Genomic DNA, 26553 nt, shown 5'->3' on the forward strand with positions numbered 1-26553 from the left:
ATTTCATACGTTGTGTTTCTTACCGTTTCACTCGCGTCAGAAAGTCCGGTATTTATATTCCTGATATCGCACGTGCGTCAATAGCATGGACAGAGACTTCAGCTTAGGAAAATTAACGGAAAATGACACCATCGATATATCGTAAATGACTTCCTGATGATTAAGAGCCTCGCGAGACTCGAAATATGGTAGCATCGGTATTACGAAAAATCATCTGTATCCTGATTTATTTTTCCGAATAAAAATTGCACGGTTCTACGGAAGTAACCTTAGTAACCAATTAGACACGGTTCTCGACGATATAATTATAGAATATGGCGAGTGTTTTCTTAGAAAGAATCGAATATATCGAACAGAATTCAAGACGTTAAAAAGACAAACACGAACCAGTGTCGTTTTCGTTACGACTTCTTTCGATTGGACGACGATCGGATATTCCGAAGCGGTTAGAAAATACGCGGAAAGTTATAGCCGATTAAGTCTGTGGAAACGCAATACCTTTTCGTATTTATTTTTAATTTATCAATCGCTCGCCCGTGTAACGTCGAGAACATCGAGTAACGCGACATTTACAAACGAATGGCAAATACACGTATCGCGCACACGACACAAAAGTTGAGATTAATAAAGACTTTGTTGGCAAACCCACTTATGCACACCGAATGAAAGAATACCTGACTCGCGAGCGCGAAGATACCGCAAAGTACTTGGCGATCAAGTGCCATTAAAACATCGTTTGCTCTGATTCACGGGGCATGTGTGCTCATCCGGATTGGCGAAAATAGCAGTGGCAAATAATCCATCGTTCCTCGGATTTCCCTCCGACGATATTGCGATGAAATTTATAAGTACTTTGCCTGACAGGCGAATCTCGTTCTCTGCGAAATTTCGACGATAAAAATTAACGTATAATTATCGAATATAAGTCGTTGCGACGATAATACGTAAATTTATATTTTTACAAATTGGCATCATCCTCTGAATTGTAAATATCGCAGCAAGTATTTTTCGTTGATAAATGCATAGACATCGTACATCTAATTATCACGAAATCTTTGACAATTCCTAATAATACAGGAATCAAAAGCTCAACCTATGAACACGATTCTAAAGCTTGTTCTCGGTTGTTTCGTGACCCTTCGGCTAATGGTAACGTGCGAGCCGAAAAGCTAAAAGTCGATTTGTTCGTTTTCTCGGGTGGATTATCGGCGGGTATATTCCACCTGCGGAAAAAGGCGTGCGTTATTCGCACGGTGATCATGACTTTCTCGAGGAAAAGTGGTTCCCGTTTGGCTCACGCACGCGAATCATTACCCACGAATTCGTCGGCGTGATGTAGTTGGTGTATCGTGTGCAGTCCGACAGAGTGTAACGCGTATCGTTTGTTCCGCGTTCGATAAACGATGTTGGCTGTTGCCTCTTGATTGTACGATCGTTCGACCATACGAACGTTTATCTGCGAGAAACAGTTGGGAAAAATTTGAGAACGCTCGAGATCCACTCAAGGCCTGGTTTCATTAAACCGAGGAGAGAGATTACCCGGAGAATCGACTCGAGAGTCCCCTCGGCTAAGGACCGTCGTGAAAGTTGGTGGTAAGCCAAACAGTTTCGCGTTCTTCCCGCCCCCCCTCTCTCTCTCTCTCTCTCTCTCTCTCTCTCTTTCCCTCTGCTCGCTTTTCATATCCTTTGTTCTCTCAAACGTCTCTTCTCTTCTTCGTTCGCGTTCTCTCTCATTATAAAATACCCAATTAATTCGAACTTCGTAAGAGGATCACGGGATAATTAATACAATAAAAATAGACGTCGCAATAACAATAGCGAACTTGGACGAAATATGCTAAGAGGCTTAGCCGAAACCTCGCCCGGTTCCTCTTCTTTCGTCCCAGCAGCGCGCGCCTCGTTTTCGTTCAGCTCGTCGAGTGGCGACCGCGTTCGACGATAGGAGAATCGACGCGGAGCAAAAGAAACCGTCACGTAAGGAACGAACGCGACCGAATGACCGAGCCGAAGGCTATACTTTCCTAACACGCCATTGCGTAATTACGTGCTTCGCCTCGTTAGGTGTATTACTTTCTCCGTAAACCCGTAATCAGATCCGAACGAACGTCGGGCTTGTTTACCGACCAGATCCCTGCCTTTGGATTCCCCCGATAACGCTTGTCAGTCCAGTCGATCTGGCCACGTAGGAGCTCCGAGAAATTTTGAAATTTCCTTCATGGAAAGCCCCTAAACTCGTCGACGTTTCGCTGTCGCGTCCGAGCGCAATATCGTGACACTGGACGAAGGATAAGAAATTGCTGAATATGCGAGCCTAACGCGTAATAAGTAGAAAACTGGCGAGACGGATTGAAAGATCGAGGTGCAAGCTGCAAGAATCGCTAACGAGCGCGATCTGAATTCCCAGCGATACGTGGGGCAACGAGTAAATTTTCCACGTGTATCTTTCGACAAAGAGATTTAGTAGGAAGTGCGTTCGACGAGTTTGTACGATTCTGTGACCTCGTATTGGAGGGAATTTTAATGGATCGTAGTGTGGTTAATTTAGGGGAAAACCTTAGGAGACAAGAAGGGCTGTTTTCTTCTCGCGACGTCGGTGCAGCTACAGTTCGATAGGTCCAAACCCCCTAAATCGTCGCGCACGACCTCCGGAGATATTACCCTGCTACACGGTGGAAGGGATTGCTCGGTATAAATTGCATCGTGTGGTCGACGAAGCGCGGTCGAAATTGGGGAAATTAAGTTCGCCGAGTATAGAGCGTGCCGGGCTATACTACTACCGCCACTAGTACACACAAAGAGAGACCGCACTGGCATGTGGTTCCGTGTAACCTCGATGTCGATACACTCGGGTCAGCGCGTCGAGGAACGAGCAGACGTAGCAGCCGAGGGATCCCACGCATCGGCTGTTTGCATTCGCCGCTAAACGGCCGCTCATGCCTCGACGAATTCGCCGAATGCGAGGAGACCTGCTTGCAGTTTCCGAGAACGAGACGAATATCGATGCAGGTCGTTTCGAGAAAGATTACGGAGAAGGACTCGGGGCGATCGTTCGAGGACTTTTGACCCTTTCGTCGCGATCTCCGCGTTAACAGACTCGTGGTCAGACTGCGACCTACGCGTTTACCGAACCACGAATATTCCGTATTTGATTCTGAAAGCAACGGATTGCGAATTTTTCTACGAATTTTTTCGCCAATTCGACGATGACTCGTTCCGAAATACGACGAACCGGGTACCTGGTACTTTGCCAATTTACCGTACAGTCTTCTCCAACTTGCCGGACGGTGCATGCAACAGAAACTCTAACTCGGGCCCATTACTTTGCCTTGTTTCCGAATCTGTTGTCGGTGTTCTCGTAGGATTAGCTGGCAGAAGTCGGTTCGTGATCCGGATTGGGAAGAAAGTTAACCGGCCCTAAAATGGCTCGAATCGACCAGTGAATGGCGTTGCAACTACCGAAACTGTTAGCGGCACGCGTGCTCGTGGCAACGTGTTATGAATCGTTTGATTTCGTTCCGTTCTTGCCGCGAATGTTAACCCTCTCGATTTTCATACGAATTCCGATTCAACGAGGCCTGCGAAATAGCCTGGCGTGTGGTCGGGCGGCCAGCACAAACCACTGTCATTCTAAATTCCTCGCAGCGAGTCGCGTTGAATTTTGTTTTGTCAACGCACGGCCACGCTTCCGATAAACTTGCGACGAAATTTTTGTGACAGCCTGGCTGTTCGGGACACGACGTTAAACCGTAAAACGTCGAAGGTCGGACGAGGAAATTATTCCGCGTGACAATGCCAAATTCAACCCTCTCGGAGGGTTCGAACGTCGAACGTGCTGGTTCGAATAGCACGAAGGAGAAAGTAGAGCGCAGGGTCCCGCGAAACGTACGAGGAACAAAAGGAGAGAAACTAGCTGGGCGATGAAGCGAGCTTGAGAAACGGCAAACGAAAGGGTGTGGTTGGTTGCACGGCTGCGAACGTATGTCCGTCAACGCGAACCTGGAAAGAACCAGCTCTCGTCTGATTGCCAACAGCCAATCGAGTTATCAAGTTGAAACAAAGTGCATTGTAAACGACCTATTATCTTTTATCCGCAGAAGGCATTTTAATTTGAGGAAGTTTCACAATGGTAATCGCGTAAAACCGCTCTCGCAGCGATAATGAAAGGAACTCGAGGTAAAGGGAAATTATAGGAAAGAAGATATGGTGGCGTCGTAGCCTAGTCCGTGCAGTTCGACGAAGAAGCCGCGATAACTCGAATAAACCGGTCGGAAGCAAAAGGGAGACGGTAGAAAGCGAAGGAGAAATCGCTGCATCTTGAGGTCGAGCGTGTCGACGCATTCTGACAGGGATAGAAAACGGCAGCGGCTTCGGGCAAGGCTAGTTGGAAGAATCGGGTATAATTTCTTGGTGACAGGGTGGCGTCGGCTTTTCAACCCTTATAATATCTCCAACACCCTGGTCGCAGTTTCTGTCATCCCTCCTTTTTTCATCGCCACCGTCTTCCTCCTTCTTCGTGTTCCTCGTTGGCCTGCCTCGGTCCTCCCATCTTGCCTCTCGCTCTCTGCTTCTCGGTTTCCCTATCGGCCTCTCCTCGTCTCTTGGTTTCACCCTCGGCGCGCTTTTGCTCCCGGGAATACATTTCCATGCATTTTCCTGGCCGGGTTCTCCTGGTCTTTCGCTCGCCCATGCCCGGTTTTCACCCTTTCTCCGTTCCTCTCGCTGGTCCACCGTCTCTCCCTTCCCCTCGGCCTTCCACGCGCTTTAATTACCAACTTTTCCGTGTTTCCCAGGAATTCGCGCTCGCTCCACCACCTCTTCCGCGTCGACAGTGGTTTCTTTCGTACGCTTCTTTATACTCTGTTTTTCTTCTCCGGCCGCTCCCTCGCGGTCCCACGGGCCACATCCGTGCTCGCTTTCGACGAGTGTACATAAAGTTTGCGCGCGCGTACAAATATACACGGCCGCACAGAGGGTCGGGAAATCTTGTAATGCTTCCCTCTCTGACTCCTTTCCTAGACTTTCTCTCTCCCTTTTCTCCTCTCCTCTTTCACCGAGTATTTGCTTCTTTTCGTCTGCCACACGGATACGAAATATGCCACAACGATGACGCAGCATCGTACAGGGATCGACGCGTGCTGGTTCTCCGTTCCAACCACACGAGTCGACAAATAGATCGCCGTCTATAGACGAACGTTAATCCTTTCAGCGCTGGTTCGTTCGTAACGCCGATTCAAAACGGAGAACGATACAACTCGGACGTTCAGACAGGATCCACGAGATAATATCGTTGACTGTTCCCTCGAGTTTCTTTTTCAACGGGTCTCCGAGGAATCGCGAGGTAGCTTGGGTACAACGCAAATATAAGGAAAAGCGAGCCGAGTCGTTGTCGAAACGATTAAAAGTTTTTCTGGTTTAACGATCCGCTGGAATATGCAAGCCAGCGCGAACCTTCCCCTTGCCGCGTCGATCCCGTCGGCTTTCCTTTCTTTCCCACGATCGTTTGAATCTTTCTTCCGTCGTTTCCACGTCGCTGCTCCGGCTATTTCCGCTTTCCGGCTGGTTCAACGATTCGCTTTTCAACGCGCATCCTTCTTCGCTGTCGATGGTCATGAACACGTAGAAAGCCAGACGGGGACGATGGCGTTTCCTAACGAGACTCGTGTTTCCTGCAAGAGGAAACTGGTCTTATCAAGAATCTACGAACGAGTCGAGAAAGCGATAGCATCGTCTACGGTTGCTCGCGCGCGTTCAACGGCCGCTTCGCTTACGCAGCAACGTCCGATGGAAAAAGAGAGTAGAATAGAAGAAGTCGTTCGAGATGGTTGAAGCTTCGATATCCGTTCGTTGCGTATCCCTGCATCGCAGAAGTAAACGAACGTCGAAGCGTATCGAATTTCCTGCTGCTCGAATATCACCAGAACCTGAATATTCGGATTATTTCGACTAATTCGAATTAATCGGCGAAACAAACGAATAGAGCTCGAGTTGGAAATAAATTGCAGAAAAAATGATCGTTTGTTCTTTCAAACTATTTATTAAACGTTGTTTAACATTTCCATGAAATATTTATAAAAATTTGGCGTATCGAATTTATTTAGCGCTATTAGCGGACCACTCGGTGAAAATTGAATTGAAATTGCTTCGGCAGTTTAAGAGAAAATTGGTTTTGAAGTTCGGCAATTTTATACGCGCACGGATAGAATTCGGTTGTGGGTTTCCTTAATACAAAGTAATTTCAATCGCTTTTAGCATTAAAAGCCTTTAGATTCGTCGAGAACGGACGTCAACCCCGTTGAAAGTCGCGCACGTAGGTCCACGTACGTTGCAGCGTTTCTCTCGATCGCCGTTATCGTCACACCGGACGTAGCAACTCGTGCGGCTTTGTAAGCGTTCGAACGTTACGTTACCGCGTCGACGGCAACGTCCTTTGAAAAAACGCTTCCACGGCAATGTTGTAACTCTTCGAGTTTAAGCGGAAGAGCATCGTCTCTGACGCGTCGTCCGGTCCGTTTATCGAACCGCACACAGCCGGTGGATATTCCTCGAGTAGCCGCTGGCTAATTCCCAAAGAGATTATCGAAGACGCATCACCGCGATTCCACGTCCGAATACAAATTGGTCCCTTGCAACCGCGGTGTGGCCCGGTTCGAACGGAAGGCGGTGGAGAGGGACGGTGCGCATGCATAGAGCGTCGGTGTATAGCGAGAGCGGTACAGGTGCGACGGGTCGAGGCAGCGAGGAAATTGCAGGGTTCTCGGTCCCCCAGGTGCTCTTCGTCATCATAAAGCCTACGCTACTGGCATTGTACCTGTATTAAAGCCAGCCTCGAACACGACCCTGCGACTCGTCCCCATCCTCTCCTCTGGCCGTGTGCTAGCTCTTCGCGTTTCCCGTGTTCTGTTCGCTCTGCTCGTTCTGTCCACCCTCGCTGCCAGCCGACTATGTATCGTCGACTGGTCGACCATTTCTCGAGACCACAGCCAGCAGCCTTGCTTCGCGTTCCCTGGTCACCACACCGCGACCAGTCGCCACATTTAATAATCGGTATTTATGGGAAAAACTTGCCAGACGCTCTCCTCACCACGTCCACGATGGCCCATCGTTGCCGCATCGAAATCTACGACCTCTCTACACTTCCGCCCTCCTTCGTCCTTCGTCCTCCGCCTTCCGCCAGCGCAAATACCGTAACTTCGATTAGCTCGATCGGTCGAAGGCTCGCGAACGCTGCACAAACGATTATTGGCGGACAATAAAAGAAGAATTTAGACACGACGCGCTGCAGGATATCGACACTTGGGTGGGTAACCAAAATTATTTCGCGGTTAACCAACCAGCTTGCATAAAGAAGCGTCGACGGAATGGGAAGAAGCGGGAAGAATCCGCAGCGATTTTGAGACATTTCCATTAAAAAGTGGAAAAATCGTTGCGCTCGCGCACGCTGACTTAACTCGAGGTTAACTTTAACTTTAGTCCTATCCCGGGTTCGTTAAATTTTTAACAGAAAGTTGCCTGATCGATTCCGACCGAGACGCCCCAAGTACACTCACCGTGTCAAGTAGAACAGCCTACTCGTTGGTCAGGCGCGACGTGGCGCGCTGCGAGTTGGAAAATTCTTTGGCCACGAGGATCGTTGTTCGCGAAGGCGATGTCGCGAGCGATATCGGATACGCACGAGCATAGACAGTTTCGAACGATTCTAATGGAACGATAGGCGATCGTGCGGGCATGCCGGCGGAGTGAAACTCCACAGGGAAAATCGTAGAGGAAAGCGGTTCTTGGCGTAATTATTTTCAAAGGATTAGTCGTTAATGCGGCGAAACACTTGGGAACGAGATAAGCTTCGCCGAGTTCCCAAAGAAAATAAAGGCTGATCCTGTCGGACGGTGGCTTACTTTTGGCAAAAACAACGCCGCAGCGGCGCACCGGAACGCCAAGAGTCGTGGATTTCTCAGCTAGACTGAAATAACCGACGGCAGAGGAAGCCGTTTTAAGAACAAACTGTTGGTTGGTCGCAATTAAAGCTGACCCGCTTTCCGCTCGAACGCCGCACTTTCTTCCGACCATCGTTTTTCAAACGGAATTAATTCAGACGTGCAGCGCACGGGCTTTCGCGCCCATGGTTCTTTTTCGTCAAGTTCGCCAGAACTGGTCGATGTGAAACGCGTACAACGAGTGGTACGAACGGGAAATGCGAAACATAATAATAGAGCGAACGCGTCTCCCGCTAGTCTACCAATATAAACTTCTCGTTGCTGTCCGTCCGTTCAGACTGAATTACCTGACCCTGTCCCGGAGGAGTCTACGCCCCGGCGTCCAACAACAAAGTTTGCACGGGCAAGTGAAGCTTAATTAAAAGCTACGATGACACTCGAGGGCCACTCTGCTCCTAGGGGCCAACGATTCGTTTCCCTTGGTATCGAGAACGAGAGGGAAACTCCTAATCGTCTATCGTTTACCTTCGCGGAAGAGTTAGCCCGGCCGCTCGGCTTCTCGAGATAACGCGCCGCCGCGTCTAATTTTCCACGAACCGTCTTGCTTCGAGATATTCGACGCCACGAATAAGACGAAAACATCCGGCGGGCTACTCCCCTTCGACGCGTTTCATTTCCTAATCCTCCTCGCGCCGCAATATCGCTACAAGAGGGTAGTTCTTCGTGCAAATCGCAGCCGAGGAACAAACGCAAATAAAACCTCTCTCTCTCTCTCTCTCTCTCTCTTTCTCTTCTTACCTCGGTATAAACCCTGACAAGTCACTGTGAAAAATCCGCCTTCCGCGTTATTACCCGCGTTTCGCGGGCATTAAGGTCGAGCTTTGCGCGCAGGAGCCTCTTCGATTCCAACTACTTTTACCTTTCTCGCCGTTCGAATTTATGACCCGCGACCAAGAATATTTCGCTGGCGAGGCTGCGCCGAACATCGGCCCGCCATCCTCCTCCAACCCCGTGGAAGCTTTCACGTCTTACGGTACGTACACCTCGCAGCAATCCAGGATGCTAATGCACGTGATCGATAGGAGGATAGAAGTTGAAAGAGCCCTTGCGTTTTTCGAGCGTTCGCCACGCACACTTGCTACGCGATTTAAAAGCATACAGCGTGTATATTCTTGGCGACTGCGTGTGTTCGGTTCACCGGGAAAGGAGGAGAGTGGCAGGGTAGAATTTTTTCGACGCCGAGGGCTCGTTTGAAAAATGCGAGGCTTGCGTGGTCTGTGCGTGTTCGAGGAACACCTGCCTTTCTTCGTAACCTCTGCCCTGCTTAGGCTCTACGACCACCTTTTCTTCGAGATTGCCACGGCTTGATTCCAGGTGTACCCTCGTCGGTAGACCGCCGTCCACGGCCCAAAGAACGACGGGCACGCGAATTATTAAGCTAATAGCTCCGTGAGTATAGCCGGCGTCTTCCTCCCTGTACGCTTGGAAAACACCACTGTCGAGTATTTTCCTTCCTGGTAAAAGGTATCGAGTCGTTTCAGCCAAATTTCTACGGTTATCGATGGTAGAAAGTTGACCGCGCTCTGTCCGACGTTTTTCGACTTTGCACGAAGATTCGTATCTACCGGTTTGTTTGCGCACAGTGCTCCGGCCACGTTTTATCTCGCCCGTTGGATCGTACGCCGTTGCAACGTTCCTCTCTGCGTACTTTGGCGTCTCCGTCGGTTCTAATATTTCGGTTGTCGCGTTCAAGCTTGTCTCTGGAAAGGAATCTTTGCGATCCGTAGCGAAAAGCGTGTCGCATAGTCGTCGTATGCGATCGGCAGCACCGCCGGCCGCCCGTCCGTGAATCAAGCCGGGAGATGGCATCGCGTGGCCTCGCGAGCTCGAAGCAAATTGTTCGGAAAGCCGGGCCGCGTTTGAATTTCCAGTGAAAGGTTTATGACTATTCCTCCGTTGGGGCTCATTCGTACCGAATTGAGCGTATAACTACCGGCGGCCGTTCTTGAAGCGCGGTATATATATAAATAGGACGTCGAAGAGTCGTCGTCGGCAGCTGCAAAACTGTCGCGTATTTCTGAATTTCGAGGAAAATTGCTCTCGTTCTGCCGTCGGTGCATCGATCGCATCGATTCGAAAATCTCGCTCTTTATCGGCGATCCGATAATTTTCAAGGATCGTGTTAGGCGCGTGCGCTTCTCTTTCGCCTAGGATCGCCGATTTATGCACAGTTTCTGCAATCTCTGTAGAATCGATCGTCGAATACCGTGGTTACCTTCCGTGCATCGGTATCGACTCCGTTCCACGCTGCTAAGAGTCTCTAGGGCAAATCTAGACACGGCAAAACGCCGGCTAATAATTTCTCGCGTCCGCTGCAACGACCGGGAATTTCGGAAGTGCGGCGGATGGAGACGCAGGAGCAAGAGAGACGATGGGAAAGGCAACGGGTAGAGGGGGGAGGGAAGGGTAGTACTTGACTCGATAGGGAGTACCAATTATTTCGTTTGACCTGGCTGGTAGCCGGGCGAACCAATACTCCGAGACAAATTGTCAATTTATGCTTTCTCGTTATTACGCCGTCCTGATCATAGCACGCGGTTCACCGCGAGCCAACCGAAATGCACACGTATCGTCATCGAGCGCATTTTGCGAGATAGCAGGAGAAATGGTTCGAACGTTGTCGCGCGCAGTCGCCGTTACAAGCGAGTATCGTGTGGCGAGAGACGAGAGGAGCCAGGGCTGGGCCTGACTGTTTCGTTTCGTTGGAATCGCTGACGATCGGTTGACGATACGTGGCGGGTCCGGCCCTTTCGATGCCACCTCGCGACGATAAGCTCTGGCGAAATAAAGGAGACAAGCGTACGGAAATGGAGACTACCGTGGAAGATCGCGGCACGGTGTACACCGCGCGTAGAACCGTAAAAATAAAGCGTAAAATCAACTGCTGACTCGATTGTGACTCTTTTACCTGCTACGTTCGGAGCTGCCTTCGTCACAGGGGCAAGCGGAATCGTAGAATATCGCGGAGTGTGCGATTTAAATCATAAAACTGGAGTAAAAATTCCGAACAGTTTTTGCAGCTGCAGTTGCAGTCGCGGGACGCCTATCCGTGACTGTTTCCTTGGCTTCGTCGCGAATTTCTTTTCCTCCGATTCAGCTCGTTTGGTGGCCCTCTTTTCTTACCGCTTATGTTTCTCTTTCGCCGTGCACCTCGAACATTACCCAGCCATGGAATGGGCCGATAGAACCGTAAAAGGGAATTACTCGAACGATTCCACCTATTCGAGCGCGTTCTGCTTTCCGAATCCGTATACCTGCCCGTATGATCGATATTTCGTCGAAATCGTTTACGCCGCCGCCGCTGCTCGTCCCCGCTGATCGTGCTCGCGATTCTCCGATAATCTCTTCTTCCACGGGAAAACTTCTTACCGACTTTGATGCCAAGCAGTCTCCGCGATTCGCCTCCAAATACCAATCTCGCTATCGTACCCGTGGGAAACCACGAAAATTGTATCCGACGACGCACGCGCTTATCAATTATTATCCTTTTCGTCCTCCCTCTTTCCTCCTCCTTTTTCCCTTCTTTCTCCCTTTCTTTTTTCTCTCGGTTTGGCAACCGAGTAAAAAGCATGCTCGACCGAGCGATATTTTACTGCTTTTTCCTCGGACCAGAGAAAGGATCGTGATTTCGGTCTGTTTCAAATCTCGATCCTCCGTCCATGCGGTCCACCTTTCGCAGACTGATCGCGGTTGGTTCGACGAGATCACAGAGATCTCGCCAAGAGGGGAAAAAAGAATAAGTGCGACGGCACGCGCGCGCGACCACCCTGTGTCATTAATTGTCTTTGACTTTGGAGAGAGACGAATTCCAGTCGATCGGTCACGAACGTTTCGAGTATCCTCGTAGACGGCGAACGAACGGGCTATTCACGGGAAGATCGCGCGACGGAATAGGAAGCGATAATATTTCATTCGCGGGACTAGAATATCATTTTTCAATAGCGCGCAGCTTAGCCAGGAGTTATATCGACCGGCTATATCTTCTGAACGTTGCCCTTCGTTTTTCCTCCATTTCTCATTCCGTCTGCTTTTTTCTCTTTCCCTCTCTTGCTCTCCTTCCTTTTGTTACCGAGTTTGACTAGGCAGCCCTGCCGCGATCACCGGCATCCGCGTGTGCTCTCTCACGTACGTGCAAGCGGTCCGAAAACGCTGGCAAGGGTGCGTCGCGCACGGTAAATTCTCCATGCAAATGAGATGGCTGATACGCGCGAAATATAAATCCGAAAAACCCGGCGAATATTTATGTCTATTATCTGAAGACCCTCCGAAACCGCTTTACCTCGCCTCGCCCCCCTCCACCCCCCGCCCTTTGCTGCTTCCTCGTGATCGGCATCGAAATGGTCCTAGTTCTAGAAGCCTCGTTCCACTAGCTACCCCTTATCGCGCGTCCAGGTACGCGGCATCGTCTATCGAATCGATTAACTCCTCCTCGAAATACCCTACGGTGTCGATAATGGTAATTGCGCCGACAGGTTGTTCCAGAGGAAAGAGGGAAATCAGTGAATCGTGATTTATCCAAAAGGATGCCATATTATCGTATCGTGGCGGTTTTTGGCCGTAAAATGAGGTAAAAATCCGTAAATCAAGGAAAACGTACTTGTCGTGTTTTTCAATCGCGGTCGGTTCGATCGTCGGGTTGTTGGACAAAAGGTGAAAAGAGAGAGGAGTGGATGAAAAATCGTAGGGGAGCGATTTAGCAAAGTCGATCGACTTGGTCTCGCGAACGTAACTCGTTGGATGGTTTCGCGAATCCGATTCAAGTTGTTCGTACATCGGCATCGAACTCGAACGGTGCAACGCGTCATGGAAACCAGACTCTAATTAGTACAGCAACACAGCCAACAGTCGCTTTAATCGCATGCTTCCTATCACCTGAAACGAGTTTCTCGAAGGGTTATCACGCGAAGTCTCGAGGTCTTTAACGCGTCGTGAGTGTTAACGGCTGGCTGACCGAATCGCCGCGCCAACTGCAATAAAATTACCGACTCTTGTTTTACTGGGTCGCATTTTCGCTATCCGTTTTTCCGATCGAGATTCTGATTCGCGTGTAAGAAGAAGAAAAAGAAGGAACAAAGGGGGGAAAAAGCACGGCGATGTATAAAATGCGAGTGTGCAAGCAGCTTACGTAAGCGGTGAGTGGTAGATTGGCTATTGTTTGACAAACTTACGTATACACTCTGGTTCATAAATATTAGGACACCTGCCGGTCTCACAGGAAACGTAATAATTGACACAGATTATCAGAGAAGCGATTAATCAACCGCGATTACGTATTCGTGCGATACGACGATCCAGAATACAGAAAAAGCTGTGGAAAGTTGCAAGAATTATGCAGGATAGTAGCGAACGAACGATTGTACGTGTATAGACGTGGAAACCAATTTGGTTTAAACAACGTGACAAAATTTTAAATCGATCGGTTAGAAAATTCAACGAGTTTTGCAAATGTTTGAATTTCAATCGTGAAATCATTTATAAAGTACGTGGAGCCGAAGAGCAATAAGCGCAGCGGCAAATCTAACGATATATAAACGGCGATATAAAAAAGGCGTAGATAAGAAAAACATTTGGTTTAATTAATTATCGGATTCTATTCGGATTTACGCTTAAAAATGGGATGATAATTACGAAGGCTTTTGATCGATCCCCAATGACTTTTCAGGGTTCATCTCAATTTAATTAATTATTATATCAATCGTTACAAGCGTCTTTAATATTCATGAATGGCAGTGTACGTATCGCGTAACATGGCTGCGCGAAGTTTGATCGAAATATAAATCGCGTATCTCGTCTCGTTACGATACGAACGGCTCGAACGCCGGCCATTACACCACCCGTTGTCCACACCATTCCTCAAACTAATCGACTTTTGCATTCTTATCGCATAATCGTGCCCTCTACGCGACTACAATGGAAGGTAAAATTATCGTCGTAGATCGTAGAGCGAACGGTCGAAGACGCGTCGATCAACACGGTCGCAACGAAGTAAACGCGTATAAATGAACGCGACTGTAAAAAATATTCTGCCCATTGAGGCGCTCAATATCCCGGAGCACACAGCTAGACAGGAAGACTCGTCATCTGGTTTTCGTCGTCTACCTATTACCCCTTTCACCGACTCCTTTCAAGGTCCTCTCTTTGTCTTTATCGAGCCACGTAGTAGCGGTGTTCCCATGATGGTTGCGCGGGGTACTTGGTGCAAAGGAGTGGTTTTCAACCCCTTGCGGCCGTCTTCCACCTCCCGATCCTCGACAGCTGGAACGAGCCTTGGCCAAGAGCCAGCGTATTCATTCCAGAAACTAGCCCCCGATCTAAGAGGCCAATTATTTAATCAATTCCACCCTCTTAGCGGCCGGTATAGACACCACATAGGCTATTGGAGGTACGGAACTGCCGACGACGACAGTGGCGGGCGTGGACAATTGAAATCTCGGCCCCTTCCTCCCGCCGATCGTGGACTTGGTTTTCGAGACGACTCGATTCCAATCGGTCGGTCACACTCGGAAGGTATGCCCATTATATTCACAATGGGACGATTTCGGAGCAATCGTGAAAACTTTGGTTCGAAGGGTGCGAGAGCTGTGAGGATCGAGGCATCTCGCGCAACCGTTGCTCGCCAAATCTGCGCGAAAGTAGTCGTTATTTCTTCGAGATATACCTCAGAGACGCGTTTATCGTAACGTCGTTTGAAATAAAGAGAGCGGTGCGGCCGGGCCATCTCGAAACGCTTAAAGGTTTTCGCTTCGAATTAGTGCCGTAAAGTCACGAATTCGTGCTGGTGTAGCTAGCCAGCCAGCTCGTGTCTCTACCCGACCACGCCAACGTCGTACATCACGAATCCCCTGAGAGACCCATCCTCTTGACCGCGTCCATCCGCAATCCTACGTCCGAACGCTCGAACGTTAAACGTGATTTCGGGCTCACGCTCGCGATTCCACAAAATTAATCCGGGTCGGGGCCATCGATTCGCCTCTTTTCCTGCTGTCCTGTCGTTTATTTTCCACCTACGCCACGTCGAAATTTAATCGAACTCGTTTCTTTCCGTGAAACAGCGTGCCCGCGCCACAGCTTTTTAATTTTTCCCACGATATTTATCCCTCGGTATCCCGACCCCTTACGTACGAACATCGTTTCGTTTGTACGGCCAATTTCCACGGAATCGGAATATGCTGGATATATCTATAGCCGCTGTTGGATAGATGGACGCATCGATAAAGAAGGAATATAACGCGAAATGGACGGTAATAAAAATTACATCAGACTTTCCCTCAACCCCATTCCCGCGCGTCGATCGATCCCTCGCGTTTCCCAAACTTTTATTTACGCTCTGCTCGAGAGCGCCGTTAATTATTGCCACGAATACCCCGACGAATCGTAACGTAGCTGCGTTACCAGTTTCTCGTGAATTATTCCGTATCGGTGGAAACGAGCGTGCTTGCCCGAGCCGGCCATCCAACCGGATCCTTTTTCAGTGCCTCGATTAAATACGTATGCGTTTATTTCCAGAGTATTCATATCGATCGCAGCATCATTTAATCAACCTTTGACCCCGATCGATTCGTCTCTCCGGTTCACGACAGGTCGCGAACGTCGCGCCAAATTTCCACCAGAATTTCATATTCGGTTGACTCGGGGTATCTAGGCGAACACGCGGATGGATCGAGGAGAAAACGTTGAAAAATGAAAAAATTCGAGGCCAACCGTTTTGGCGGTGTCAAATTCGATACAGGCGCGCGTCGCACCGCGCCGCACCGTGCCGTGTCGTGTCGTGTCGTGCGGCGTCGCGTCGCGTCCCGTCGCGTCGCGTCGCGTCGGTAGATTTCGATGAAAAATAAATACGACCGAGCGTACGTACGTATACACACGTTGGTCGCTGGCAAACGAAGCGAATTGTTGTTCGCGTAACAGAGGCCCCGGTGTACGATCGTTTGCTCTCGTGAAAGTAACCCGCGTCCGCGCGCGCAATCGTGACCGCGATACGAATCTCTCTCTTTGGCACGCTCGTCCCGCCTCCGGTATATAGGTCAGCTATGTGCGGATAGCTAGCTACGATGCCGACGTGCTTTCGCGATAATGACGCCGATACACCACGCCGGACCTATTTAAATATCCACGGCCGATCGTTTGACTTTTTCTTTCGGCCACTCCTGTCACAGATCTAATTTTCTATCACAGCGAGAAACGTTTCCTTTCGATTTAGTGTACTCGAATAGCGTACTCGCATACGAGTATCTATCGCGTGTATTGTAGAAATCATTGTGAAATGTCATCAGGCCTGCAACGAGACGCAACTATCGCGACTAAATTGGGAAAATTTTAAACCAATCTGAAAATATGTACGAGTATTTCCGGTACATACGCGGTGTCCAAGTGTTGCGCGAATCTCTGTTACGCGAAATACAAAAATGAGCATCAGATTCCAATAATCGACAAAACGTACTACGAAGTAGTATATCGTTCTTTCGTAATTAATATGTCGAATGAAACGGTCGGTAATTAGCTAAAATTATGTATTACATGCAAAAATGCTATCGACTTTTTATCGGGTAAGCTTCCAATTGCTACTTTCTTGTGGCAAAAATATTCGAATATTCCTCGGACCAACGTTCGCGATTTTAAAAATGAGCGATCGCGATGGACGCCGTATTCGGGAAAGGAGGATTGAATCAAGGGACAGGCTGGTGCGTAGAACATTATCGAGATTGCAGAATATTTCAAAGACGAGAAGACGCATGGGTGGCTGCTCTGGATGAAAAATGTCAAAAGTACGCTGGTCTCGATCTAAGAATTATCGAGGAGCTGCCCTATCTCGAGCGGGGGAAAAAAATCGGTGAAACATTTAACTAATAGCTCGACGTCAGGAGAGAAAGATCGGGACGGTTAAGGGCGTTGGGCGTACTCCGCGAAGGAAAAAGAATGCTCGCACCGTGCGAGAGATAGAGCAGGTAGAACGGTATCGCTTCTGCTTTATTACGCGACGAGTCATCGGAGAGGCTGTTTCTCAAAGTTAATTTACACTTTCTGCGACACGTCGACACGCGTCGTGATAACATTTCATACAAACGGCGCCTATACGCATGGGATTTTCCCTGCAAACGTATATGGACGCGTGCGTTTGATTAAAACAGTATCAGTATTCAAGGGTTTCTATCTCTTATTTCAACAAAGAGCGCTTCTGAGCTTGTTGTTTCGCCGCAGAATTATGTAAACGATATACGTAGGATGGTTGGTTAAAGAACATCGTATACAAAAATGGTGACTGTAGTTTCTCGAATAAAATATCTTCGGTAGGATAAGGTGTTTGTACGCAGAGATTCCAGGCGATTGTTTCAAATGTCGATAAACTTAACCATACCGTAAGCTGTAGATATCAGCTTGTCCGGAAAGTTTCTTTCGTTTTACGAGGAAACAATAGACGCACAACGTGTTTTGTTTTATATTATTTCGTCGAATTACGTACGATCCATTTTATTCTACGAAGGTGCACTGTTGTAAAAAAACACGTTTGCTAAAGAAAGACACTTTTTGGACAACCTAATAGATATAGAACCAGAAAAACCTACTTTAGATTTATAAAAACATCGTGTGATATTCTATAACACCGAGCGTAAGGATTTTCCATCTCTCGTTCGTAGCTTGTATCGAATTTTTCTCGAAACCATCGCTTCAGGGATAACTAAGAACGCAGCTTACGAGAAGGAATGCATAAAATAACTGAAATTACGATAATTATAACATCCCCGTTAGACTTACCTGATTTTTATAGGAAATCTGGCCTTTAACCTTTAACCTGCCTTAACCAACGAAACAGATATTTAACGTCTGAAGAAAAAGTAATTTTCGAACCGCCGGATTCGGAGTTATGTCGCGAGCAGCGGGACAAAGAAATCGCTTTGTACGAGGACCGTGCAATTAGCGATTCGTACGTTTCAACGCGATAAAGAATAGAAAGCGAGACGAGAGAAAAGTAAGGGAAGAATAGCAAAGCGCATAATAAATATTTAACGTGAAAACATCGAGGCGGCGGACGATCTTTCAAACGTTTTACGAGCCAGCGAATACGAGGGGCGAACGCGCACGCAATTTCCACGCGGTTTCGCGCTCCTGCAACAGCTTCCGCGATACTCGACTCGCCCCAAGAACCGGGTCCACGCGTCGTCTCTTCTACGCGCGCAGAAATACCTCTGCCTCGTAGAACGTAGCGCAAACAGATCGTAGGATAGATCGCGTTTCGTCGGACGAATCTCGAGTAATACCGGTGTACGCGTAACGATATCGTAACTCGTTGAGAATCGAAAGATCGCAGCAGTACTCGCGCAGAAACGCGATTGTAACGAACGGAACGTTTCGAGGTGCACGAAGCGTTCTCCGTAACGATGGACGACTCGACTCAACGAGCTTCTTTCAGGAAACATCAGCGACTCGCAGTACATCACATACATGACAAGTAAGTACGAGCGGCGTGCAAACTACGCGCGCTGCAAAGTTTCCTCGGTGACCGAGGACGCGAATTGCACGAGCGTAACTCCGCGGCGAAATTTATCGAAGGTTCGAAGAAGGAAAAGAGCAGGAACGGAGCGTGTGCAAAGTGGAATAAAAGGAAGGAGAAGAAAGGGGGGAAAAGGAGGGAGAAAGAAAAGAACGTCTGGGCGACGTCTGAAGAAGTTTGGTTCGCACGGCCACGCCGGTCTATGTTTCCTTGCGTTTCAAGGGCCTCGTTAGAGCCGCGGCAAACCGCCGTAAATCGGCCTGTTTTCGAGGGCCGGTACTCAATTTCGCTTGGATGACCGGCACCGATCTAAATTTCAAATCCGCTAATGTGTATTTTTGCAGCGGGTCCGAGGCTCTTATCGGCCAGGTCTGCTACACGCTTTGCATTTCAAATTCCGCGCGCACAACCCGTGTCGAGCGTGGTGGCACGGACCAACTTTCGAATGTTTCTGCCCGCTTATGCGCTGTCATTTGTTTCCCCCGCTCCTCTTTCAGATACCAGCCGCCGATCTACGATATCTAGCGGATTTTATTTATGGCGGCACCGACTACGTATCGGAATTGATTCCGTGATTTATTCGCGAACCGTCCTTCGACCGGCCGGTCGATATCGTCGAAGAGAGGCTGCCCCGAAATCGAATTTCGAGAGACAGGTTTTTCCTTTCGAATCGCGTTCTCGTTTCCGTCTCTTTCCCTCGGCACGACCTGCTCCAGCCTCTTAACGAGGCGCAAGCGATAAATTTTCTTCTCTCTTTCTTTCTCTCTCTGTCCCTCCCTCTGTCTCTCTATCTCTGTCTGTCTCTGTGTCTACGTATATTATATGTATAGACGTATCGATTCGGTACAGTTCGGTACGTCTCGCGACGTTATTCTCCGTGCGAAAATACCGCGCGCGACGAACGCATTAAGGTCACGAAAACTGTCTCGTCGTATAATTTGTACAACGAGAAGGTATCGGAGAAAGTAGGCGGAGATCTAAGAATCGACCACGCCGCTGCTCCAATGCCGTCACTCTTTAACGACGGTATAACTTGGACTTTATCTTCGCGTAATTTTCCTCGGTACATCTTCGCGCGGTTTTTACGGCTCTTCTTAATGCACGGGACGACTCGCTGGCTAATTGCACCGCGCGAACCGACGATTGCGAAACTTCTGGCCGCGCGAACCGCCAGCAAGAAAGTCGCGCTGCCACGGCCGGCTAATTGAAGCGCAATTAACCGCGTTAAAACGTTGCCTACCGATTAGAGCGGTGGTGTGTCACCTGCTGCCGGCTGCCAGCACACCACCCGAGACTTTCTAATATATGCCGGTACGTGCCGTCAGTGTGTGAACTGGCTGCGCCGAAAAACCTACAGGCAGTTTTCCGTCGGATCCGACACGAAGAGACGACCTGATCGAATCGACCGTTTCCACTCGGCCACTCTTTTCTTCTTTCTAGATTTTAAACTTTCACGATCATCCGGTGACATACGGCGACTGTTCCGCGTCAGATCAACACGAACCGCGTACTAACAACGCACGAATCGAAAGCCGAAGAATCCTTTTGTTGTTAGTTTCGCGCGACCGCCTGGATTCCGCGGCAGCTGGAATTAAAAACTCTAGACGGTGGCTAAAAGTAAACTCAGCCTCTGGAGGATTTAATTTTTCAAGTATCGCGGCAGACCGAAAAGGTCGCGAGCCTGCAACGTACTAAACTGGCGCGTTCTTCTCCGTTTCGTAAATGCTCTTTTAAATGGGTCTGAAAGCACTATTAGCGTTAAAAGCCAGTTACGGGGTACAGCGCCGGCAGCGTTCGGCCAGACTAAGCCGACTCGACTGAAAACGAGATACGAAAGTGCTCTCCGGATATGTCTCCTGCCGCGCGGTGCGCGCTTCCGTCGTTCAAACGCTATTTCGTTTCTCGAAATAAAAATTTCAAAGGCAGGCAAATCGTGCTAGCCAAGGGGGCATTCTCCTTTTCGTTCGGTATTTCAGACTTTGCTGGATGTCGTCGTCCCGCGGTTACCCCATCCTTTTGGACCGTTGCCACGGGGAATACAACGTCGCGTTGTCGTTTCGTACACCGACGACGACGTTCTTCCGTGATTAGTCGTTGGTTCGTACGTTCGGCCAAATTTACAAGCGACACAGGGCACCGAGATATCTCGAAGACGACGCTACTTATTTAGAATATTGCCGGCATGCATTTGCATAAATTTAGCGCAGGCCCTACGGCGTTTCTCGTCGCGTTGCGCCCACCGTTATATAGATCCGTGGAGACTCTCTTAAGTGCCAGATAGATCCGAAGCTAGTCGCTTGGACTCCGCCTCCGAACCCCCCGTTACGGAGCATCGTATCGACTCGCTCGTAAAGAAAACGCTCGCGAGTTTGCTCTCGATCGATGCAAATTCCAGGCTGAAACGTAACGACGTTCGCGAGATCTTCGCCTCGTGTTACACGACCAGCGGTAGCCGAACGCCGCGCGTAAATCATCAGCGGAACGACTGAGAACATTGCATCCCGTGGATTTTCGAGGTTGGTGCCACGGTACGCATGCATATTCAAATTGAATTATCCGCCCTACCAGACGCGTTGATTCGAAATCGTTCGGCGGGCCGATCTCGTCGAAACAACCAGCCATACCGCTCGGTTCACCGAAATCCGCCGCGCATCCTCGCCATTGTCCCCGAGCCGCTTGGACTTCCTAGACTAATGGAAATTCCTGGCGAGAAGTTGGTTAAAACGCAATCGCTTTGCATACGTATCGACGCCGAATGTCGTGCTATTCTCACTGTCGTGCTAGCGAAGGATGCATCTACGCTCCTTCCTTTCGCTCCTCCGGGACACTTTTGGATACAGGCGGAGGAGACGGTCGCGTCGATTAGTAGTTTTTGTCGGCGGAAAACGGAATCGAAAGCGAACGATTTATTCGAACGTTGTTTTCGTGAAAGTGAAAAGAATGGAGAATGAAGGGAGTGGCGGAGACGGAAAATGGAAGAGGAGTAACGAGTTCTCTTTCGTATCGCATCCCGACGACGGGAGAATTGTTTTTTCGCTCTTTGTTCGCGACGCTCGTCGGTTTTGCGTTACTTATCTCGTTAAAGAAACGCGAGAAACGGATAATCCGCAACCGACAAATCGCGACTGCTCGGAGAGGCGCCGGTCGCTCTTTTCACCAGCCGTAACTTTATCGCGAAAGAAAGAGAAACGACGCGACGGGCACGAGAGGAGGAGAATGGAACGTGCAGACGCGTTTGTGTCGGTGGCTGACTGCCGGCAGCTCGCGCTAGAAACAGTAGAATAGGTCCGTAAGGGTCAGACGCGGCGAACGAACGACGAGGACAGCGGCAAACGACGAGACGAAGTTACGAAGTAATGGACGCTTTAATTCCAAAGGAATAAATTGCAATTTTTCCAGCGGCGTAAAGTCGCGGTCGCGCGACCCCTCTATCCAACGTTTCCGTTAAAAATCCCGGAATTCAATTAAACGCGGCCGCTAGCCGCAATCCCGAATTGAAATCTTGCAATTTCATATTCGGCCGTATCCGACCAGCCGCGGCAAGATCGAGCCTATCCGTTTGAATTTCGTTGCAAAAACGATGTGTTCGCTTTCAAGTTTCAAGGATTCTCGGCAACCACAGCGGTTTAGCTGTTTTCGCCCAAAAAATCATTATGGTCCCGTTTTGTCGTGCCACGAATAGACACGTCCACTCGGAAAACGGTATTAAAATTTCATCGAACGAGTTACGATGCTCTCGTTTGGCGTTGACCCGTGTCTCGAAAACGAAAACGGACGGGGTCAACTATTTGGAGGTGTATTCTCGCTTTGGGTTAAAAACACCGCGAGTATGTCACGTGTTCCTTTTTCGTCGGCCAATCGGTGTCACATTTTGACAAGATAATTTCATTTATTTGTGTAATCGAGTTCGTTCTTCTCGGTTGTCAGAAGCTGACCGGTTATCTTTCCATTCGTTTTTCTATTTTTTCTCCGTCCAGTCGCGCCGTGTCGCCTGTCACGGCGATTTCGATCGAAAAGAAATTATAGAGGCGACGCGCGAAACCTATTGCGTTGGAAAAGATGGAGAAGGAAGGTAACGGCGTAGCGGGCAATAATACTTAAACGCCAATGACGGTCCTCCGGCATATAAATTCAATTTCACGGTTGGCCGGAGAACGGCGGAAAATTTTCATTATTTAATCCACGCGGGATTCTATTCTCCATTGTTGGCGCATTGTGCTCGTACAAACGAGTAGAAAACGCGGAGAAGATTTCCGGAAACCGAAGCTGGACTGTTCCCTCGTTGATACGCGAACACCGTGCCGCGGATAGAGGGGTTGAAAACCCATTTAAATTAATATTTGCCCTGCACCCGAGCCCAGAGGTCTCGATCGCCTGCAACACCGACCCGCGATTTCGATACGCTAAAATGCGAATAAGGTCCGCGCAATTATTTGCGATAAACCCGTGCTCGGGTAATGTACACTCGACGTTGATGCAGCCTCGCCCCTCTCGCGTTACCGCCGCCACCGACGTCATCGCCACCGTCGTTCCGCCGCTACGACCGCAACCACCATCGGCTTCCATTCTCTCTCCTTCTCCATCTCGTCGCTCCTTTTCCCTGCCAACGAGCGTCATCGTTCAGCGATGGGAATCCACCATCGTTGGCGCATAAACTCGCCTGTTTACAATCGATGCCCGAGCAAAATGGCACCGATGATGCTGCATGCACGGAACACAGCCCGCGAGTACGCCTACATCGGCCTGGCTCGCACCTGCTGCATCCACTTGGATCCACTTGGCACTCGAGGCTCAACGAGATCATCGACGAATCACGTCAGCGACATGAACGATTTCCACGCGTTTTCAAGCTTCCGCCTCGTTCCAGTTCCAACTTGATCGCAGACCGCTCGAAACGATGACCGATCCGCGTAATCTCGATGGTCCTTCGCCTTTCTTTTCCACGAGACAGACTCGATCCGGTACCTACCAAGCGTTTACAAATTTTCGCCAATTAATCGCCAATTAATCGCGAATCGACGGATCGAATCAGTGACCGACGAATTTTCGTCGCGCGGCCGAAAATCTGCGCGAGGAAGCTCGATGGCACAAAGACCGATCCACCGATCGATTCCGTAATACGTTCGGCAGTAGGTAACGCGTAATTTTATTCAAATCTCATGCAGATTGCTCCGTTATCGGCTACTTTTTCAATTACGTCGCGGCAGGCTATAAAGCGTAATAGAGGCGAGCGCTCCGCGAGCGAAACTTTTTCTCCGGCCTCCGCCTTCCCTCGCCTCTCTTCGCCTCTCTTCGCCTCGCTGCTCCTCGTTTCTCCGCCCCGAGATCCTCCTGCCAAACCGGTATAAACTTTAAGCATGAGATACGACTTGGACCGTTTTTACACGGACCACGATCGCGTCCCGCGATCCTTCGTTATTACGAACTTTTGGCAGAAATAACCGACCGATCTTTATCCTGATTTTCGGCCGTGGCGAACGCTCGATTCGCACCAGCCGCGCGCTTTCGAGCTTGACTAACGAATTCGCGAGAGAAACTCGAATTCTTCGTCGCCTTCGTACGATCGCCCAACGTCGACCGCTACTTTCTCTCGGAGAGCAAACAGGATAAGAGGACTCTTCGTTGCAAAGTCGACCGCCATTCCTTTCGCGAGACGCGTTTCGCGTTTCACGATCTAATTTCCACCGGCGTTTAATCTCTGCACGCGTTTCTTCGCCGGCAGATCAGTTCCTGCGATTTTTCTTTAGAAAAACGCGTCCGAAATTTTTGCCAGATTTTCCTCTACCCTCGGCCGCTTGAAGAACGCTGCTGGTCCCCGCGAGATGTTAACGCCATCAACGACGTTACTCGTACAAAGCTCGCGATGTAATTTCTTGCATGTCGGTCGCGCGAGAATTAACGAAACGCAATTACCAAACCCCTCCCCCCCTACCGCGTTCCTTTCTCCGGGCGATCTGTACACGACCATCCTCTGTGGCTTTCCGAATTCCCCTGTGTTTTCCACTTTTCGACCGCGTTTCTCAACTCTTCCCTCTCGCCAACTCGCCGGGATTTAATGAAAACGAGCGAACGATCGCTTTTGATGGCGGAAAGTCGGAAACTTGTTTCTCTCGTTCGGGTCTTGTTATCCGTAATGCAGCCGAGGCTTTAACGAACGCGCTCGTCGTTGATCCTTCGGACGAAACGCAATTCAGCCTCGTTGTAATTTGTAAACTACGCGTTCCCCGAGTTGGATTCAATTGCTCGCGAAGTAGTCGCTCCGTGTTCTCTCGCAGTGTACAGTCGCTGCATCGAAATCGCGTCCATTCGGTCCCTTCGATATTCAACGAGACCTAATCTCTCGGTCTACGTATGTCGGTTTCGAAGAAAGATCAGCGGCTCGGCATTTTGACGCAGAATTCCGGTTTGCGGTTGTTTATCGCGCGACTTTTTCATGGTCGATCATAAATTATCATTGGGCAACCGTGGGCGCGGCAGGTGCTTTTGATGCGCTCTGCAACCCGTTCTAAATAAATATACATCTAGCTATCTGAATTTTAGTCGAGAGAAGTTGCATCTATGAAAAGGCTGGAAACCATCTCGGTCTGGTTAAAATCATTTTTCAAAATCAGACTGATCTTTGGACATTTCTTTCTCTCTTTTGGAGAGAAATTTCTCGTCGAACTCGTCGTACGCGTAAAATGGACTTTCCTCGAATTCGGTGGAGATTTTTTTCTAGAATTTCGTACAACGTTGTTCTCGTCGAAACTTTATGAAATTCGTTTGAAATCGTAGCCAAAAGCGGTCGGAATATTTAAAAATCGATCGATCGTCGCGCACGGCCGGGATTGCGCTCGATTAATGCACCAGCTTCCAACTATTTCGTTATGATAATCGTCACGTGTTCGGCCACAATGCGACCCGAGTGGATAGCAATAATCTGGAACGAGCGATTCGATCAAAAATTATCGACGGTTCGCCGATGGAATAATATTTACCTTAAATTGCATCGCACATATCCCTGCCTCGCAGTTTTCATCGCAGAGCCGATAGATTAACGCGTTCGTGTTCTCGTTCGTCGACGGTACGAATTTTCGAGCCATCCGAAGCTTCTGCCTTCTCTGTTCAACCAGCCGGCCATGCCCTCTCGACATCGTTTCCCCTTTTCCACGATAATCTTTCATTTTGCGATCGCGCGAGGACATTTTTTTCGCCGCATGCGGCAAGCTCGTCGCGTTTCAATTCGATTGGACTCGATTCGATGCGATGCGATGCGATGCGATGCGATTCGATTCGATTCGATCCGATTCGATTCGATTCGATTCGATTCGATTCGACTCGTCTCGACTCGATCCGATTCGGTCAGATTCGATTCGGTCGTGGATACGTCGCCGGTTACGAGACCATCAACGATCGATCGTGAATCGTACGACACAGACTGTACGTGTCAACGCATTCGTTACGCGCAGAAATCACCGCCTTTTCGTCAGATCATCGAGTCCGTTAAATCGCTGTGCGCGTATTTACAGCTTCGTCGAATGTTCTTCCAGGTGCGTCGTGCATTTGGTAGCAATCGCAAACCGTTGGTCGATACAAACAGACGCATCGTGGCGAAGAATCGTCCAGCAACCAAGAACATCCCTTCGAAGATCCAGACAGACTTTCATCCGGCCCGTCTCGGCCGATTCGTTCGTTTGCTGCAATTTGTTCCGAGAGCGAAGATTCAGGGGCAATCGGAAGATCGAAAAAGTCGAAACGTTTCCGTTAGGGACCGGCGCGGCGATCCATGGAAGAGTGGCCATAAACGATCCGTGCGATCGCAAAGTTTCGAGACCAATTTAATACTTGGCCGGTAGTCTCGCTCCAGATAGCACGCCTCTTGGTCTGGTCCTTCTGTTTCCAGCGGGGCGGCGCGTCGTTGCTACAGCGAAGGCTGGACCGGGAGAAACTGCTAGCAACGAACAAAGAAGAGGCGCACAACCGTATCTTGAAACGACCGTCTCTTTATCGCCGGGTAAAAGCGTGTCGAGTCAGCTCGAAATTTCCATTCATGTGTTAAACCCGCTAATTCTGAACCGCGTGTTTCGGGACGAC

The 26553-nt window shown here is 49.3% G+C and overlaps 1 protein-coding gene across 17 annotated transcripts in view; it reads left to right on the forward strand.

The window, feature by feature from the left end:
• LOC100643094 (tyrosine-protein phosphatase Lar) overlaps positions 1–26553 on the forward strand; it is a 278042-nt gene that overhangs the window by 153198 nt on the left and 98291 nt on the right. For 15 of the 17 annotated variants that reach the window (XM_048412226.1, XM_048412236.1, XM_048412227.1 and 12 more), the window contains one exon: positions 18400–18438. The exons of the other annotated variants lie outside the window; for them this stretch is intronic. In XM_048412226.1, coding sequence (XP_048268183.1) covers positions 18400–18438 — 39 coding nt within the window. The remainder of the gene's footprint in view (positions 1–18399; positions 18439–26553) is intronic. 17 annotated transcript variants of the gene reach the window in all.

The sequence above is a fragment of the Bombus terrestris genome, chromosome 14 (assembly GCF_910591885.1).
Source record: "Bombus terrestris chromosome 14, iyBomTerr1.2, whole genome shotgun sequence".
Lineage (NCBI taxonomy): Eukaryota > Metazoa > Arthropoda > Insecta > Hymenoptera > Apidae > Bombus > Bombus terrestris.